This window comes from Mus caroli, unplaced genomic scaffold (genome assembly GCF_978045245.1).
Source record: "Mus caroli unplaced genomic scaffold, Mus_caroli_1 scaffold_13, whole genome shotgun sequence".
Classification (NCBI taxonomy): domain Eukaryota; kingdom Metazoa; phylum Chordata; class Mammalia; order Rodentia; family Muridae; genus Mus; species Mus caroli.
This window is the reverse complement of record NW_028227268.1, coordinates 67,494,808-67,511,507: the sequence shown is the minus strand read 5'-3', so window position 1 is coordinate 67,511,507 and position 16,700 is coordinate 67,494,808. Positions and strand designations below refer to the sequence as shown.

At 45.7% G+C, this 16,700-nt stretch overlaps 1 protein-coding gene across 1 annotated transcript in view; it reads right to left on the bottom strand.

Annotated features, from left to right (window-relative positions):
• The window catches only part of Glra1 (glycine receptor alpha 1), a 95,668-nt gene that overhangs the window by 60,984 nt on the left and 17,984 nt on the right, over window positions 1-16,700 (bottom strand). The window contains exon 2 of the mRNA XM_021176382.3: window positions 692-819. Within this exon, the coding sequence (XP_021032041.1) occupies window positions 692-819 (128 nt within the window). The remainder of the gene's footprint in view (window positions 1-691; window positions 820-16,700) is intronic.

The following is a 16,700-nucleotide window of genomic DNA, read 5'->3' as shown; positions in this document are numbered from 1 at the left end:
TCTTATCCATTGTGTCTACCTGGTGATATCTGACCTCTGACTGGGAAGACCCATCCTGGACGTGGGCTGCCATCCCGGACTGTACAAAGAGGAGAAAGGGAGATGAGCCCTAGAGACTGTCTACTTCCTCATTCAGTCTTACTGCTAGGTCTTCACCACCGGATGGACTGTACCTCCTCCGACTGTGGGCCAAAGCAGCCCTTCCTTCCTCTAGCTGCTTTTGTCAGAGCAAGGAGAAGAGAACTCAGTGCTCTTCCTAGCATCAGTAGTCATGCGAAATGGTGAGTCCCATTTACAAGAGGAACTTGTAGAATTATCTGTTAGTTCATGGGAGTCTCCTGCAGGTGGGTTTGAGTAGGAGGCCCCTTTCAGAACAAACAGAAGTGGTGGCTCCTTGGGTCAAGGCCAAGGTGGACCTGTTCCTCATAGGCGTCTCCTTCTCAGGATTCCTTGTGGAATCGTAAAACCCTGAGAGTCGCTAGACATAGCAACATAGACCTTAGTTCACTCACGGACACCAGGAAACCAGAAGTACTATTGTGTTGTATTCTCTGAGGCTCTGGACTTGTTGGGAAAAGATGTTGCATCGACTAGTAATGTCTGCCTTGGGTGGCGCGGGATGTGTGGGGTTCACAGCACTCTGTATCGTGGGAGAGTGTTTCCTGTGAATCTGAAAGGAAAGTTTTCCTACCTTTAAAGTTGGGCCTGATCCTGGCGTCATACCCAGAAGTCCTCCCCATGAGCTTATCCAGGAAGTCCGAGGGTGACATAGGCTTGGGTGCGGAGCGGGCGGCTTCAGCCTCTTTGGAAGCAGCAAGGCTAAGAAGAGAGAGAGAAGCACACGGTTTGTGGTGGCTCTTCTTCATGCTCTGATCAGACCGCAGCCTTATTCAGCCATGTAAGACATGGCGTACTCTGAGCTTGAGCTGAGTCTTTAAGGAGGAAGGCATGGGCCACACTGTTTATCCAGCCCCAGTGGAAGCCGGCCTGGGGCATGGCAGATAGCCAGTGTCTGACTGAGACTGAGAAGTCTCCAACTCCTCACAGTGTCTGCTATCATGAGTCATCACAGTGGCTGCGGAGTCTCCTTGGGAGAGGAGGCTGAGAGGCTGGGTCTCCCTGAGGAGAACACTGGAGGGTCGGTCTGGCTGACTCAGTAGTGCTTTGGGTACCTGCTTTCTCACAGGGATGTAGGCTATTAAAGGATCTTAGAGATAACACAGCCATTTCCTTTAACGTTCTCTTCAGAATCAGCTATTGTAAAAATAAGTAAACAGATAAAAGTTTCCAAAGTAAAATGCGTCTGGAAGTACAAATCCACCCACTCCCCTATCTTTAGCAGGCCTACACACTTATACACATGGGTGTCTATATTAACAAAATAAACATTTTAGAAATCCACCATTAGAGAGCTGGAGAGGTGGCTCAGAGGTTAAGAGTGCTGGCCGTTCTTCCAGAGGCCCTGAGTTCAATTCTCAACAACCACATGGTGGCTCATAACCATCTCTATAATGAGATCTGGTGCCCTCTTCTGGTGTGTAGGCATACATGCAGGCAGAATAATGTATACATGTTAGATAAACAAACCTTAAAAAAGTAATCTACTATCATAAACTGGAAGAGCTACACACTTGTAACCTCAGCACCCCAGAGGCTGAGGCAAAAGGGTGGCCATAAATTTGAAGCTATCTTGTGGCCCATAGCAACACCTACCCCCTACCCTCAGCCCTCCCCCAAAAGAAAACCAAACAAAGAAAAGACTGAGATGACTTTTTAAAGACGTCCATATCCACATTTGTGGGTATGTTGTTCTTTCTGAGTACTTTTCTTAACCTCGTGCTTAAAGTATATACCAAGGTGTCTTTAATAAATCACATTTTGCTGCTAAAGAAAAAAGGGTGTGTGTGTGTGTGTGTGAATTGACAGAGCTGAGGCCAAGAAGAGGTTTCAACCCAGGTTCCAGATTTAATCAGTGCCAGGTAGGTACCTGGTACCCCTTAGTACCGGGAGTTGGGAGGCTGGAAACCAAGTGTCTGGTGATGTCTCGAGGTCTCTCTTCCCTAATGAGGTAGGTTAGTGATGTCTAAGCCAGGTCCCCAGGCTGCCCAGATTTCAATAGAGCCACAGTGGAAGCTTAAGTCAGGGTCGAAGAATGATGATCACTTGGGTTGCTTTGGGTCCCTAAGAGGTCTGAGTCCTACTTTTCCACTGAGCAGATGGAGGGATCCATGTGGTCCCCTGGGAGAGGCTTGTGGGTCTTCAAACATGGAGGAACCACAGAGGTAGAGTGTGAGTGTGTGTGTGTGTGTATGCATGTGTGCCTGCAAATGTGTGTGTGTTAAGAGTGTATGTGTGTGATAGTCATATGTGTGCATATGTGTGATGGTGTGTGATAGTCTTGAGCTTGTGCTCGTGCATGCACGTGAGTGTGTGAGTATATGAGAGTGTATGTGTGTGTGTGTGTGTGTGTGAACCTGCACACTCATGGTAATCAGATGACAACGTGAAGGAATATTTTTTTCTTGTTCACCATGTGGGCCCTGGGGCTAGAACTCTGGCCATCAGACTTGTAGGCAACTGCCTTTACCCACTGAGCAATCCTGTCAGTCCCAACTATTTATTTTTGAAGCTCGTTATATCTGGTTATATCCAAGAGCAGGGATCACATGATTTTCTTTATTTATTCCTTGTTTGTTCTCTAATCCCCCAGGTGTCTACCCTGATGTCTCAAACTTAATTGGTGCTCAGTGATTTCATGACTGAATGATGATCGAAACACCCATTAATTAATCAAATATTCCTACTAATAGGAAATGTTTGTAAATATTGGTACATGGGTTAACAATTTAAAAATAATTAGACTATTATACACAGTATAAAAACACAGACATAGTCTGGTGTTTCTTAGGAGATTTGCAAGGTTTGCTGGGATTTTCCCAAGCATCCTTGCTCAGGCTCTGGGCATGCCCTATTCAGGTCTCCAAGGACTGTGGTGAGCGGGTGAGGTACAGGCATACTTTTGTTATTGTTTGTGTGTGGCTAGGGGTGCAACTCAAGTCCCAGGATGGGATCTATTTCTGCATGTACTGATGTGAGGGTCATGTATGCCAGTGGAGGCTTTGTCACAGCTGTGAGCAGAGATTAGAGTGTGGGTGTGGAACAAGTAATGCCACAGAGCTTGGTGTGTGCAAACATGGGGTTACCTGTATCTGGGACAGGTTAGTCACTTTTAGTCATAGGGGGAACAGTGTGCACAGGGGATGAATGAATGCCAACAGTGGTTGATGCATGTATTACAGTTTCGTTTCTCTGTGCATTGTAACATATAACGTGGTAATGGTTCCCGTTAGTTCTGCTTTCTTTGTCCCAGTAGTGAGGCTAGCAAGTAGCAAGAGGGAAAGCCACGGAGGAACACTGCCTAGTGGCTTGCTCTCCATGGCTTGCTTTCTTATACACTCCTGGGCCACATGCCTAGGGTGGCGCTGTCCATCATGGGCTGGACTCTCCCCCATCAATCATTAATCAAGAAAATGCCTTATAGGCTTGCCTGCAGACCAATCCGAGGGAGGCAATGCCTCATTTGAGATTCTCTCTTATTGGGTGATTCTAAGTTGTGTCAAGGATAGGGACCATACCAGCTGGTACAGTGACACCTAAACACAAAGGGGTGAGCTTTGTTTAGTGGCGCCTGTGCTGCTTGCCAGTGTCCACAGTCAGAGGATGTCCTCACCAACAGGGGAGATGCTGTGGCTGTATTGGAAACATTACAGATTCACACAGACTTAGTGATGACTGTCTCTGAGATGGTGAGTGCAGCTGAGAGAGCTGATTCAATCATGGTCCAGGTTGGGGATGGCGGTACACCTGTACAATCTCAGGGCTTGAGAGGGTGAGGCATGGGAGGGTGGGCAGTTGTTATGAGTCCAATTTAATAGTGAGATACTGCCTGGATAAAAACCAGAGTGGGATCTAACATCCTCTACGGGGCTCTGTGGACAAACAGAACATGCACACACTTACAAATAAAATAAATCTTAAAAAAAAGTAAACCTCCCCTCAAAACAAGGTGCAAACAACCCAGCAAACCCTACAGTCAACATTATTGTGTGTGTTCAACCACAACCCCCAAATCTCCAAGGTTTCCTAACATTTTCCCCAGAGACAAAGGCCCCATCTTGATGCCAACACGGCCATTTCCCTGTGCCTGATAATCCTCATCCATTTCTGCCTCTGTTTGTGCAGTGCAATTTGCACAGGATTACTTTAAGCCTCTCCACCGTGTTCAGTGGATCTGGGCTCTGGGTATCTGTGGACAGTAAACATGCAGCATTTGGAGTCATTGCCTCTGGGGACTTTAAGTACTTACTTAGAGTCCGTGACCTACTGGACACAGGGGCTGAATGAGTCTGAAAATGAGGCAACTGACCACATACAAGTACTAAGATTTATTTTATGAGAGAGAGAGGTGGGGGAGAGAGAGAGAGAGAGAGAGAGAGAGAGAGAGAGAGAGAGAGAGAGAGAGAGAGAGAGAGAGAGAGAGAGAGTGTTTGTGCATGTGTGAGTGCAGATGTCCATGGGATCCAGAAGAGGGCATTGCATCCCAGAGAGCTGGGGTTACAGGCATTTGTGAGCTGTCTGACGTGGATGCTTGGAACTGATCCAGGGTCCTCTTCAAGAGCAGGAAGAGTTCTTAACTGCTCAGCCATCTCTCTAGCCCCCAGATAAATTTGAGGAATACTAATTGATAGAAGATTTTTGGCAGTATATCTATCTATCTATCTATCTATCTATCTATCTATCTATCTATCTATCTGTATATATGTAAAACAAAACATGGGGAATCTGTTTTCTTCTGCTCAGGGGATGTGTCTAACAACCAGGGCCTTAAGGAACCTCAGTTGTGACTTCCAACATGGCAAATACCACGTGTATCTGTTTGGTTCAGGTTTTTTGTTTTTTTTTTTCCGACTTGATATAACCTAGAGTCACCTGAGAAACAGGAATTTCTTTCTTTCTTTCTTTCTTTCTTTCTTTCTTTCTTTCTTTCTTTCTTTCTTTCTTTCTTTTTTTTTTATATTTTCTTTATTTACATTTCAAATGCTATCCTGAAAGTGCCCTATAGCCTTTCCCTGCCCTGCTCCCCTACCCACCCACTCCCACCCCTTGGCCCTGGCGTTCCCCTGTACTGGGGCATATAAAGTTTGCAATACCAAGGGGCCTCTCTTCCCAATGATGGCCAACTAGGCCATCTTCTACTACATATGAAGCTAGAGACACGAGCTCTGGGGTACTGGTTAGTTCATATTGTTGTTCCACCTATAGGGTTGCAGATCCCTTTAGCTCCTTGGGTGCTTTCTCTAGCTTCTCCATTGGGGGCCCTGTGTTCCATCAGGGTCCCTTCAGCAAAATCTTGCTGGCATATGCAATAGTGTCTGGGTTTGGTGGCTGATTATGGGATGTATCCCCGGGTGGTATAGTCTTTGGATAGTCCATCCTTTCGTCTTAGCTCCAAACTTTGTCTCTGTAACTCCTTTCATGGGTATTTTGTTCCCTATTCTAAGGAGGAATGATGTATCCATACGTCGGTCTTCCTCCTTCTAGATTTTCTTGTGTTTTGCAAATTGTATCTTGGGTATTCTAAGTTTCTGGTCTAATATCCACTTATCAGTGAGTGCATATCTAATGACTTCTTTTGTGATTGGGTTACCTCACTAAGGATGATATCCTCCAGATACATCCATTTGTCCAAGAATTTCATAAATTTATTGTTTTTAATAGCTGAGTAGTACTCCATTGTGTAAATGTACCACATTTTCTGTATCCATTCCTCTGTTGAGGGACATCTGGGTTCTTTCCAGCTTCTGGCTATTATAAATAAGGCTGCTATGAACATAGTGGAGCATGTGTTCTTATTACCAGTTCAAACATCTTCTGGGTATATGCCCAGGAAAGGTATTGCTGGATCTTCTGGTAGTACTATGTCCAATTTTCTGAGGAACTGCCAGAGTGACTTCCAGAGTGTTTGTACAAACTTGCAATTCCACCAGCAATGGAGGAATATTCCTCTTTCTCCACATCCTCGCCAGCATCTGCTGTCACCTGAATTTTTGATCTTAGCCATTCTGACTGGTGTGAGGTGGAATCTCAGGGTCGTTTTGATTTGCATTTCCCTGATGATTAAGGATGTTGAGCATTTTTTCAGGTGCTTCTCAGCCATTCGGTATTCCTCAGTTGAGAATTCTTTGTTTAGCTCTGTACACCATTTTTTAATGGGGTTATTTGAATTTCTGGAGTCCAGCTTCTTGAGCTCTTTGTATATATTGGATATTAGTCCCCTATCAGATTTAGGATTGGTAAAAATCCTTTCCCAATCTGTTGGTGGCCTTTTTGTCTTATTGACAGTGTCTTTTGCCTTACAGAAGCTTTGCAATTTTGTGAGGTCCCATTTGCCAATTCTTTATCTTACAGCACAAGCCATTGCTGTTCTGGAGAAACAGGAATTTCGATTGAGGAATTTCCACCCTCATATTGGTAGGTGAGTCTGTGGGGGAGTTTTCTTTACTAATGATTGATATGGGAGAGCCCAGCCTACTGTGGGTAGTGCTACCCTTGGGCAGGTGATTCTGGGTTGTATGAGAAAGCAAACAGAGAAAGCCAGGGGGAGCAAGACAGTAAGCAGTGTTCCTCTATGGCCTCCGCTTCAAGTCTTACCTTCAGGTTTCAGCTGGAATTCCTACCCTGGCTTCCTTTGCTGACATACTGTAATCTGGAAGCCAAATAAGTAATTTGTTTTCTCTTTATTTTGATGATAGTTGTTTTATCACAGCAGCAGAGAAAAAACTAGGACCCCATGGAAAGGCTTGGGAAAAGCGTTCAACTGCAAGGCAGGACAATGGAAGGACACGGGGACATGGGACCTTGGGTGAGTTTCTTTTCCTCCTGATTTTCGGGTCCCTATGATGTGGAATGAGGCTTGGCATAATTTGAGAGGAGTCTGAAGCCTGGAAACATTGTCTTGTAAGTTTTTAGTGTCATGCAACTGGTCCTGGGTGGGAGCTGGTCCCACCTCCTTTGGGAGATGTACACATACTTGTCTTGGTTCTTTCCCATCTAGTATCAAGACGTCTGCCCAGTGCCAACTCATTCCTCAACACTTTTGTGGGGTGAAGAAGAAAGGCCAGATTGACATCTAGAGTCTCATTCTCCAGGGAATAAGGAGTATGAATCTGAATTTTGAATAAGCTAGGGCTGGCTAGGACATGGCAACTTCCACTTCACTATATGTAGCATGGTGCTACCAAGAACCACTCTGGATTAGCAGAGGGGGGATCCTCACAGTGCTCCATGCAGAGGAAGTCTAGAGGTAAGGGCAGGAAAAGTGATCAGGATTTAGGGTAGTGGAGGAGAGAAATCAAGAGGATCCAGGTAACTGTGAGAAGGATTCTGGGAACTGGAGGAGGAAGAAGCAGGAAGTGTGCAAGGATAAGGAGAGCCCGAGGGCAGAAGTGTTTGAGGGTGATTAATGGCTGCAGTCAAGGGACTGGTGCATGTAGAGGCTGGGCACTCAATTCAGTTGTGGGAGTGGGGGCAGGCAAGAGGGATTGTGTGTAGAACATTTGAGCTCAGTCATCTAGGCTGGTGTGGGTTTCCGTAAGACACTGGAGGAAGAGTGTTGGGTGGAAGGAACAGCTTATCTAGTTTAGAGGTGTGAGAACTTGGCAAGCAGAGAGAATTTGAGAGAGAGAGAGAGAGAGAGAGAGAGAGAGAGAGAGAGAGAGAGAGAGAGAGAGAGAGAGTGTGTGTTTGTAAGAGATGAGGGTGGAATACCACATAGGTTGAAGTTGCAAGGATGGAACACATAGGCTATGCCCTTATGGTGGGTCTAAAGTTAAGGGCAAAGTGCTTTCTATGTAAGGGTGAGGATCTGAGTTCGAATCTCTAGAATTCATGAAAATTAGGACATACAGCCAGGCACTGTGGTATATACCTTTGATCCCAGCACTTGGGAAACAGACAGGCGGATCTCAGTTACAAGCCAGCCTAGTCTACCTTCTGGTTTATTAATATATATCTACTGTATGCATCAGGTGTGTGCTTGTGGGATTTGCAAATAAAAATGTCACTGCTAACCAGAATAATTTCCCACATGAATGTCTCTTTTAGTGCCTGGCACAAAGCAATGACCGATTGCGCTCTCTCTCTCTCTCTCTCTCTCTCTCTCTCTCTCTCTCTCTCTCTCTCTCTCTCATTCTTTGTGTCTGTGCAACTACATGTGCACATGTGTCCATGTTTATATGGACAGAAGCCTACCATATACATGTTCTTGTTCTTTTGAACTCTTGTTCTTTAGAACTCACTAATGAGGCCATGATGACTGGCCAGCAAGACCCAGGGGCCTTCCCATCCCCACTTGCCCAGTTCTGGGATTACAGTTGTATATTGCCACTCTCAGCTTCTTAATGTGGCTTCTGGGGATTGAACTCAGGTCCTCAGGCTTGCAATGCAAACACTTTACCCACTGAATCAACTCTTCAGCTTGTCCCCTGGCTATTGATTGTTCAGGAGACAGAATTGGTAAGACTCTGCATGTTTTAGGAGAGGAAGTTTCCATCTGGCTTAGATGGTACCATCAGATCCTGTGGTAGGCTGGAAGAGGAAGGCAATATTTGGTTGATTAGAGACATTGTCTGAGTTTTTTAGTCATTTAAGCTTCTGTGAACTTTTAGAAAGACCCAACAGACATCTGCCACTTCCCAAGTCGTGCTTTTGAATGAAGGGTATGGCAGATGGTGGGGAGGTGCTATCTTCTGAGCTTCTGGGAAGAGGTGGCTCAGCCAGGCTGGTGTTCTTAGCTTGATGGATTGAACTGATTTCTGTCCCTAGGTTTGGTTCAGCAGGTTTGTCATAGCAAGGGTATGGCTGGTCATCCCCAGCTTCTCCTGAGTTGCATCATCAGGTCAACATCTGGCTTTCCCCAGCCAGCTGTGTGGTTCTGATTTTATTTGATTGCAGTAAGGGGCTTAAGTCAGTGGGAGAGAGCCTGACATTTTATTACTCTCACTTTGCGATCTGCTAAGCAGTCTCAGAGAGCAGACTGCCACAGCCACCTGCTCTAAGTTTACTCTCCCCAGGGTCTTAGGGAACAAGATGCCTTTGTCTCATCCTGCTTCCATGACTGCATGTGGGAAAGAAGCACACGTATTTCAATGTGATTCTCCTCTGCTAGCGAGATAAAAGTATGTGTTCAGGGAGCTGCAAAGAATCTTGGATTTCTTCTACTTCTGTGCCTGTTCCTTGCAATATCTTATTCTCCAGAGATTGTTATGTTCCTTGTTGTCAACTCTAAGCTGATGTTCTCAATAGCCTTCCCCAGCCTGGTATGCACCAACTCTCTCTAAATGTCCCCATAGAGCAAGGTCAGCCACAGAATGAGTCCAGTGAGAGGGCAAGCAAAGTTTAAGGAGTCTCTCTCTCTCTCTCTCTCTCTCTCTCTCTCTCTCTCTCTCTCTCTCTCTCTCTCTCTCTCTCTCTCTTTCTCTCTCTCTTTCTCTGAGACAGAGTGAGATCTTGTCTCAAACCAACCAACTAACCATCCAACCAACCAACCAACCAACCAACCAACCAACCAACCAACCAACCAGACGACCCACTGGCCCCCTAAATTCTGGCCTGATATCTTCAGTAAGGCCCTTAGGAAGATTCTTTGTGTGTGTGTGTTTGTGTGCTTGTGTATGTGTGTGCACATATAGAGGTTGGAGGTCAATGTTTGGGTGTCTTCAGTTGTTTTCCACCTTAGTTTTGAGACATGGTTTCATCACTTTGGCTAGACTGGCTGGATTCTCCTGTCTCTGCCTCCCTGTCATTGGGATGACAAGTTTGTGCCATAGCACCTGGGTGTTTCTTGTGGTTGCTCGGAGTCAAATTTAGATTCTCATGCTTATGTGGCAAGTACATTGTCATCCACGTCATCTCTGCAGCCCAAATTCTTAGTCTTCTCTGGGAAAATCCAGAGCAAGGGAGTAGAAGGCATTCCTTTTTATTTCTGGAATATTCGTGAACATTCTGTGGACAGGACAGCTTGCCATGGTCAAACTCCATGTCTGTGGATAGGTCCCATATTTTTGAGACCTTATGTCAACAATAATAATAATAATGATAAATTCTACATCAACTACTTCTCTTGGCTCTGACCTTCCTTGTGTATCTGACAGGACAGGGGTGGGGTGGGGTATGGTTTGGGCTGGGGTGGGTGTTAAGTGGTCCTGGATGAGACAGGGACCTCTTCAGAGGCCAGTGGACAGGCCAGGGTTGTTGCTGTGGCTGAGTCCAAGCTCTTAGCAGGCCTGGTATCATCAGCATGCACGCCACGAGTCAGACTCAGCCGGGAGAGCGGACGGCTCTTATTACCTTCAATGCGGCTTTCTGTTTAATCAGATAAATCTCACCGGAGAGATGTGTGTGTGTGCAGAGAATAGAGCTCAGGGCCTCTGAATGGAAAGTTTAGGGGAAAGAGATTGAACAGACGAGAAGAGGTTGGTCATTTGAGGTCACAGGTGGAGAAATATAAACACAGAGGACAAATAAGACCGAAATGGAGATGTGTGTCAGAGAGCTTGTGATGATGGTGGTTCCTGTTCACCAGGCACTTTGCATATATTAGCATATTCAGTTCTCTTAATGACCCCATAAAGATGACATCATCACCCCATTTCCCCGATGCAGAAGCTGACGCATTCCCTTTCAGACGTTTAGCCCAAAATTATGCATCTAGTAAAACAGCAAGCGTAGGAGCCCACCAGTCTCTTCTGCCCACATGCTTCTGCCACAGCTCTTCTGCTACTGTCCCTACTTCCAATGTCACGTTGTCACAATGTCAGCAGCTGCTCTGTTCCAGTTACTGTTTCTGTGACTTTTTGGGACCGTAGGTGAGACCCTGGGGCACTCCGGATCGAAACGCATGGTTTCAGAACAACTCGGACATCATTCTTGACCCATGACTGCCTCAGATCCCTACAGCATTCCCACAACAGCATCACCAGGCAAAGAGGCTTGCCCAGGGTCCTAGATAGCAGGGCTGTAATGCCACTGAAGGGTCCATGGATCTGGCATAGGGTGTCTGTTTGAGAACTTGATCATTCTCAAAAGGTAGTAAATTATGAAATAATCTCTACCAAAACCTGTCTCAAGTACATCAGCAGTGGTCGGAGGGAGGAAGGCGGGACTTGAATCCCCAGCACTTGGGATATAGAGACAAGAGGACTGTGAGTTCGAGGGCAGCAGGAGCTACAGAGTGAGAGCCTGTGGAAATGCTCAGGACTGGGCCTGGGGTCCAGCAGTAGAGTGCCTACCTGGCACACATAAAAAACAATCAAGCCAGCTTCTCCCATGCCTTTCCTTGTACCTCTTCCCAGTCCACTCATTGTTAAAGCAGGGTCTGCCTTTACCAGTGTCAGCTGTTTGAACGACAAAAGGTCCCAGTGTTGTTGTTGTTGTTTTTTTTCTTTTTCTTTTTCTTTTTTTTAAACCAATGTTGTGAAGCAAATGCTAATTTCTGAGATTAGTCAAGGGTTTTCTTTATTAGGCACTTCAAGTTAATAACCATCGCATTTGAGATAGTGTTAAGTTCATTAGTTCATTTATTTACTTACTGAAAATAATTATAGAGTGCTTATTACATGTCTGAATAGTCCGTGTTGAAGCAGAGTTTAAAAACAACTATACCCGCCAGTCCTTGCTGGATGGCTATAGAGTACCAGATGTGAAGTTAACTGTATTATGGCTGGAGAGATGGCTCAGGGTGTAGAAGTACCTGTCGCTCTTGTGTAAGAACCTGAGTTCGAATTCCCAGAACCCATGTTAAGCTAGGCATGGCTGTGCTCATCTGTAATATGAGTATCCCTATGGCAAGATGGGAGATGGAGACAGGAGATGCTCAGGAAGCTTGCGGGACAGTTGGACTGGTCCATGCCATAGCAAATCAGGAGATTGTCTCGAACAAGGCAGAAGACAAAGACCAAGAGCTGAATTTGTCCTCTGACCTTCAAACCTGCAACCTGGCAAGTGTGTGCCTGCTGCTCTCACACACAAGAACAAGCTCACAAATGAACATACATACATCACACACACGTACACACACACACACACACACACACACACACACACACACACACACATACACACGTACACACGCACACACACTAGCATTGTATGTGGTATTCCCTCTCTTTAACAGTTAAGGATGAGAAAGCTGGAGGTCCTTGAGTTTCAGTGTTCCCCTCAGGTCCTCCCTCTTACTTCTTGTATTGGTGACCAACTTGTGACAGTTAATACATCCCAGGAACTCTCAAACTAGTAGTTGGAAATCTATCTGTAACAAATGAGACCTGGAAGACGTGTCACAAGCCTTCCAAGCCTTGGGGAACCCTGTGGAAGTGTGATCGGAAAGAATGGAAGGGTGGGAGGAGGGGCTGAGCTGTGCAGAAGGCTGAATTCTGGGCCTGTCCTGGCTGTGGCACTTGTGAGCTCACAGAAACTTGGATTTCTTGCACAAGTTTCATGCTAGAGAACAGCTTCATTATTTGTATTAGTCCCTGTTCTGGGGCTGTGATAAAACACCCTGAAGAGAAGTAATTTAAACAAGAAAATATATATATATAATATTCCAGAGGGTTAGATAAAGTCCATGGAGATGGGGAAGAGGGTTAACAGGCAAGGCTGGTCCCACTGTTACCCACTCTCCAGAAGCAGAGAGAAAACAGGAAGTGTGACCTGGCTATAAACTCCCAAAGCTCACCCAGGGCTGCCTTGGTGTGAGAACCTGAGTTCAAATTCCTAGAACTTGTGCACACACACAGACACACACACAGACATATACACACACACAGACACACACACACAGACACACGCTTGTTGAAGACAATGTAGGACACTATACAAATTAAAGCTAGTTTTGGAGCACAGCATACGTTCTCTCTCCTGCTGTTTCTCTCTCTCATTCTCCAGAATGGTGGATATTTTGTTGTAGCAGTACAGGGCGACTAAGACAGTGTAGATCATGATTTGTGTGTGTGTGCATGTGTACTGATGCATGTGTGGAAGCCAGAGGACAATCTTGGATGTTGGCCCTAGGTGATGTCTACATTTTTATTTTTTATTTTGTTATTTTTTAAAAGATTTATTTATTTTATGTATGTGAGTGTACTATTGATCTCTTTAGATACACTGAAACAGGGCATCGGATCCCTCCCATTACAGATGGCTGTGAGCCACCATGTGGTTGCTGGGGATTGAACTCAGGACCCCTGGAAGAGCAGTCAGTGCTCTTAACCACTGAGCCATCTCTCCAGCCCTACATTTTTGTTTTTTGAAATAATGTCTCTCTGGCCCTGGAGCTCATTGGTTAGAGTAGCCCAGCTGGCTCATGAGCTCCGGGCATTGGCCTGTCCCCATCTCTGCCATCCCAGTGCTGGAGTCATGAGCTCATGTGACCTTGTTCATTCAGGAAGTGAACTCTGGTCCTCCTGCATGCATGACAAGCACTTTATGGAGCGGTGCCCCGAGTCTAGGAATATATTTCTCGTGAAGTAACATATAGCAAATACTTTTCACTTAGAAGGTCACATGTTCATCACATGACAAGCACTGGCCTCTTTTCAGGTTATAGAAACAGCTGCAATATCAGGCGCTTGGGCATGTCTAAGACTCTGATAATCTCATGCTTTAGAAAGATCATTTCTTCCCTCTCCCTAGACTTCCAGCATACCTCCCCAGGTTTCTCTCTCTACTGAAATCTGCTCTACTGAGAAACCAGAAAAAAATAAAGAACTTGCATAAAATAAAAAGAATGACTTTTGGGCAGAGGTTAAGCACTGGACTCTTGCTCTGCTGTGGGGTAGCTGGGTGGCTGATCACGCTAAGGTTTTGTTCCTTCTACACGTGTGAAATGGAGATACAGTACTTTCTTTTAACTGGTGTGGAGGTGGGTTTTACAGAACTTTTTCAATTCATATTATCAGTATCAGAGTGCTCCTGTGTCATCAGTGTTAAGCAGCCTTCGACCCCAACAGGGTTTGCTGATCTGGGTTCTGTGATGGTGAAATGTGGAGGGCCTTCTAGAAATTTCTGGAATCTTCTATGTGCTCTACCCTGGAATCTCCCAGGGCAATCCATCCTCCCATCTAGAAGTACCATGCATCCCTCAGGGGATTATTCTGCTGTGCCCTTAGTAATTTCTCTGCCGAGTAGTACATTATTAGTCTTGCGTTAGCATTTTGATAAAAAGGTTGGGGATCTGATGGTGAGAGGGCAGTCATAGCTCCTGCATCATTCAGTGTGGGATGCTGTTCAGATGCAGTTCAGTGGCAAAAAATGCCCAGCCATTAGATGACTGCTGGCCTTCAGCTCAGTGCTGTGCAGTGCTTTAAAAGCACAGCGTTTTCCTCCAATGATGGAGGCAGTGGACACATGTTGGAGAAGTCCTATGAGAATGCAATAAAGATGGAACCCACCTGGATACCATCCCTCGGACCCTGCCATCAGGAATTTTTTGGGTGGCATAATGGTAAATTTCTTCTAGTTTTTCTCTCCTCTCTATAGATAGTTTTGTTTCTGTTCCCCCCCACCCCACCCCATGGGAGATTCTGAATGAGCATCCTCCCACCCCCATTACCGAATCTTTAGAATCATGCCTAATGATTCTAGAGTGTGCTTAAATGACAGCATGTGTCTGTTTCTCTCTTTCTCTTTATTCTCTGGTCCTTCTGTGGATTGGCACAGACAATGGCTGCCAGGGCCACACCATTTTGGAAAACGCTTCCATTTTGGATAAGCCTCGGCCAATTCCAGTAGCTATAGTAATTATTTAGTTTCATACTAAGGGAAGTTGCCTCTCTAGATTCTTCCCTCCTTCGGCCTGTGGAACCCCAGTAATGGTAATCCAGGAAGAATGTCTGTCAGTCATCTGACATTCTTTAACTGTCTACTCATTGGGTAACTACACAATGGCTGACTGGGGCTAAATAAGGAAGAGTTCAATCGACTTTCCACCTGTTCCTCTAAAGTGTCTATACAGAAAGAGGCCTTCCCTGTCATGTGGACCTGGATGTACCTCAGAGCCACCACCATGCTTCTACTGTCTGGCTATCTACAGCATTAGTGACTTTTGATGAATCTGTTACCCAAATAGCCACCTGCCTCAGGATCTCCCTTGAACAGCAAACCAAAAATCTTTTGGCAGTATTTTCGAGTTCATTACAAGTCATGCTGAAAGTCCGACTGAGGCAAATCTCTGCTCCTATTGTAGAAACAAAGCTGGTGAGTCCACAGCTGGGCACGACTCTGAAGTAGACGTCTGTAATAGTGAGGTGGGGCCCCCACCCCATCTGAACTTCAGCACCATCATGAGCAGAACATTAGATTTTTTTTCTAATTTTCCATAGTGCAGTTGGATAAGAAGGGAGATGACGCCTCCATCTTGTCTTCTCAGGCACTTGCTCCTATTGCCCAGGTAACCACAGTCACTGGTGCGTGCTCACGGGAATGGGGTGGCCTTTAGGGCAGATGGTCCGGATGCCCACATGGTGTGGTTCATTGTGTCCCTTTCTCTACTGTATCACTCTGGTCTCGTTTTCCAGCATTTTTCATCCTGATAGTCCTCGTGTCCTTGAATACTTAAGACACAGGAGAACCATACACAGAACCCAACACAGATCCTGCCTTTTATCATGCAGTGACCTTGGGCAAGTCCCTCGAGTCTCACAGGACCATTTATTAGCAGGAAAATAATGATGCTAGCAGAGTGCCCTCCAGAGTTGTTAGGGTTAAATAAGAAAGTATGTCTTCAGTGCCAACTGTACTGCTGGTCACAGAGAGCTTGGTCTATCTGATAGCCATCACCATGAGTTCAGACTCTTGCAGAAGGTGTAGGTGGCCTTCATTGCAATTTGATTCCAGCCTAGATTAAGACTCTTCACTCTGAGAACCCCAGGAGAATCTAAGGCCTGTAAGAGGAAGGGAGGGCAGGGACTGCTGGATGTGGGCTGCACTTCAAATCTTGGCTAATTTATTGTGTTCGGTTGTAGGCCCTGCATTTTAAGAGGGATATTAGCATCTGGAAGAGATCCAGAAAGGAACAACTGGGCTGGTAAACAAACTTGAAATTGACCTATGAGGAATAATTAAGGACTCTGGATGTTTGGCTGAAAGAAGACTTGGGCAAAAGGGACCAGTGTGCTGGACCGTTGTGGGGAAGCAGGGACCTGACTTAATGAAACAATGGTCTGGAAGCCTTTTTCTATTTTTCCAGGCACTGAGTTAAGCCGTCTGCAAATATTAGCTATTTTTCTTCTGCAAGATGCTCTGTGAGGTGTGTGTTTGTATTCCTGTTGTAGAGAGGAGGTGACTAAGCTGCAAGAGGCAGAAGTGATGTGTCAGGAAAGCTACATGGCCTGTAGGTGGCAGGGTAGGAGCAAGACCAGATAGGTAGGTAGGTGTGTGTGTGTGCGTGCGTACACACACACACACGTGTGCTTCCATGTGTGTATTTCTTTATATGTGTGTGTTTGTGTGTGGGTAGGGTATACATGGCGGGGAGAGGTCAACCTTAGTGATCATTCCTCAGGCACTATCTACCTTAATCCTTCGAGACAGGGTCTCATTGGCTTGGGGTTCTCCTAGTAGGTTAAACTAGCAGGCCAGTGAGC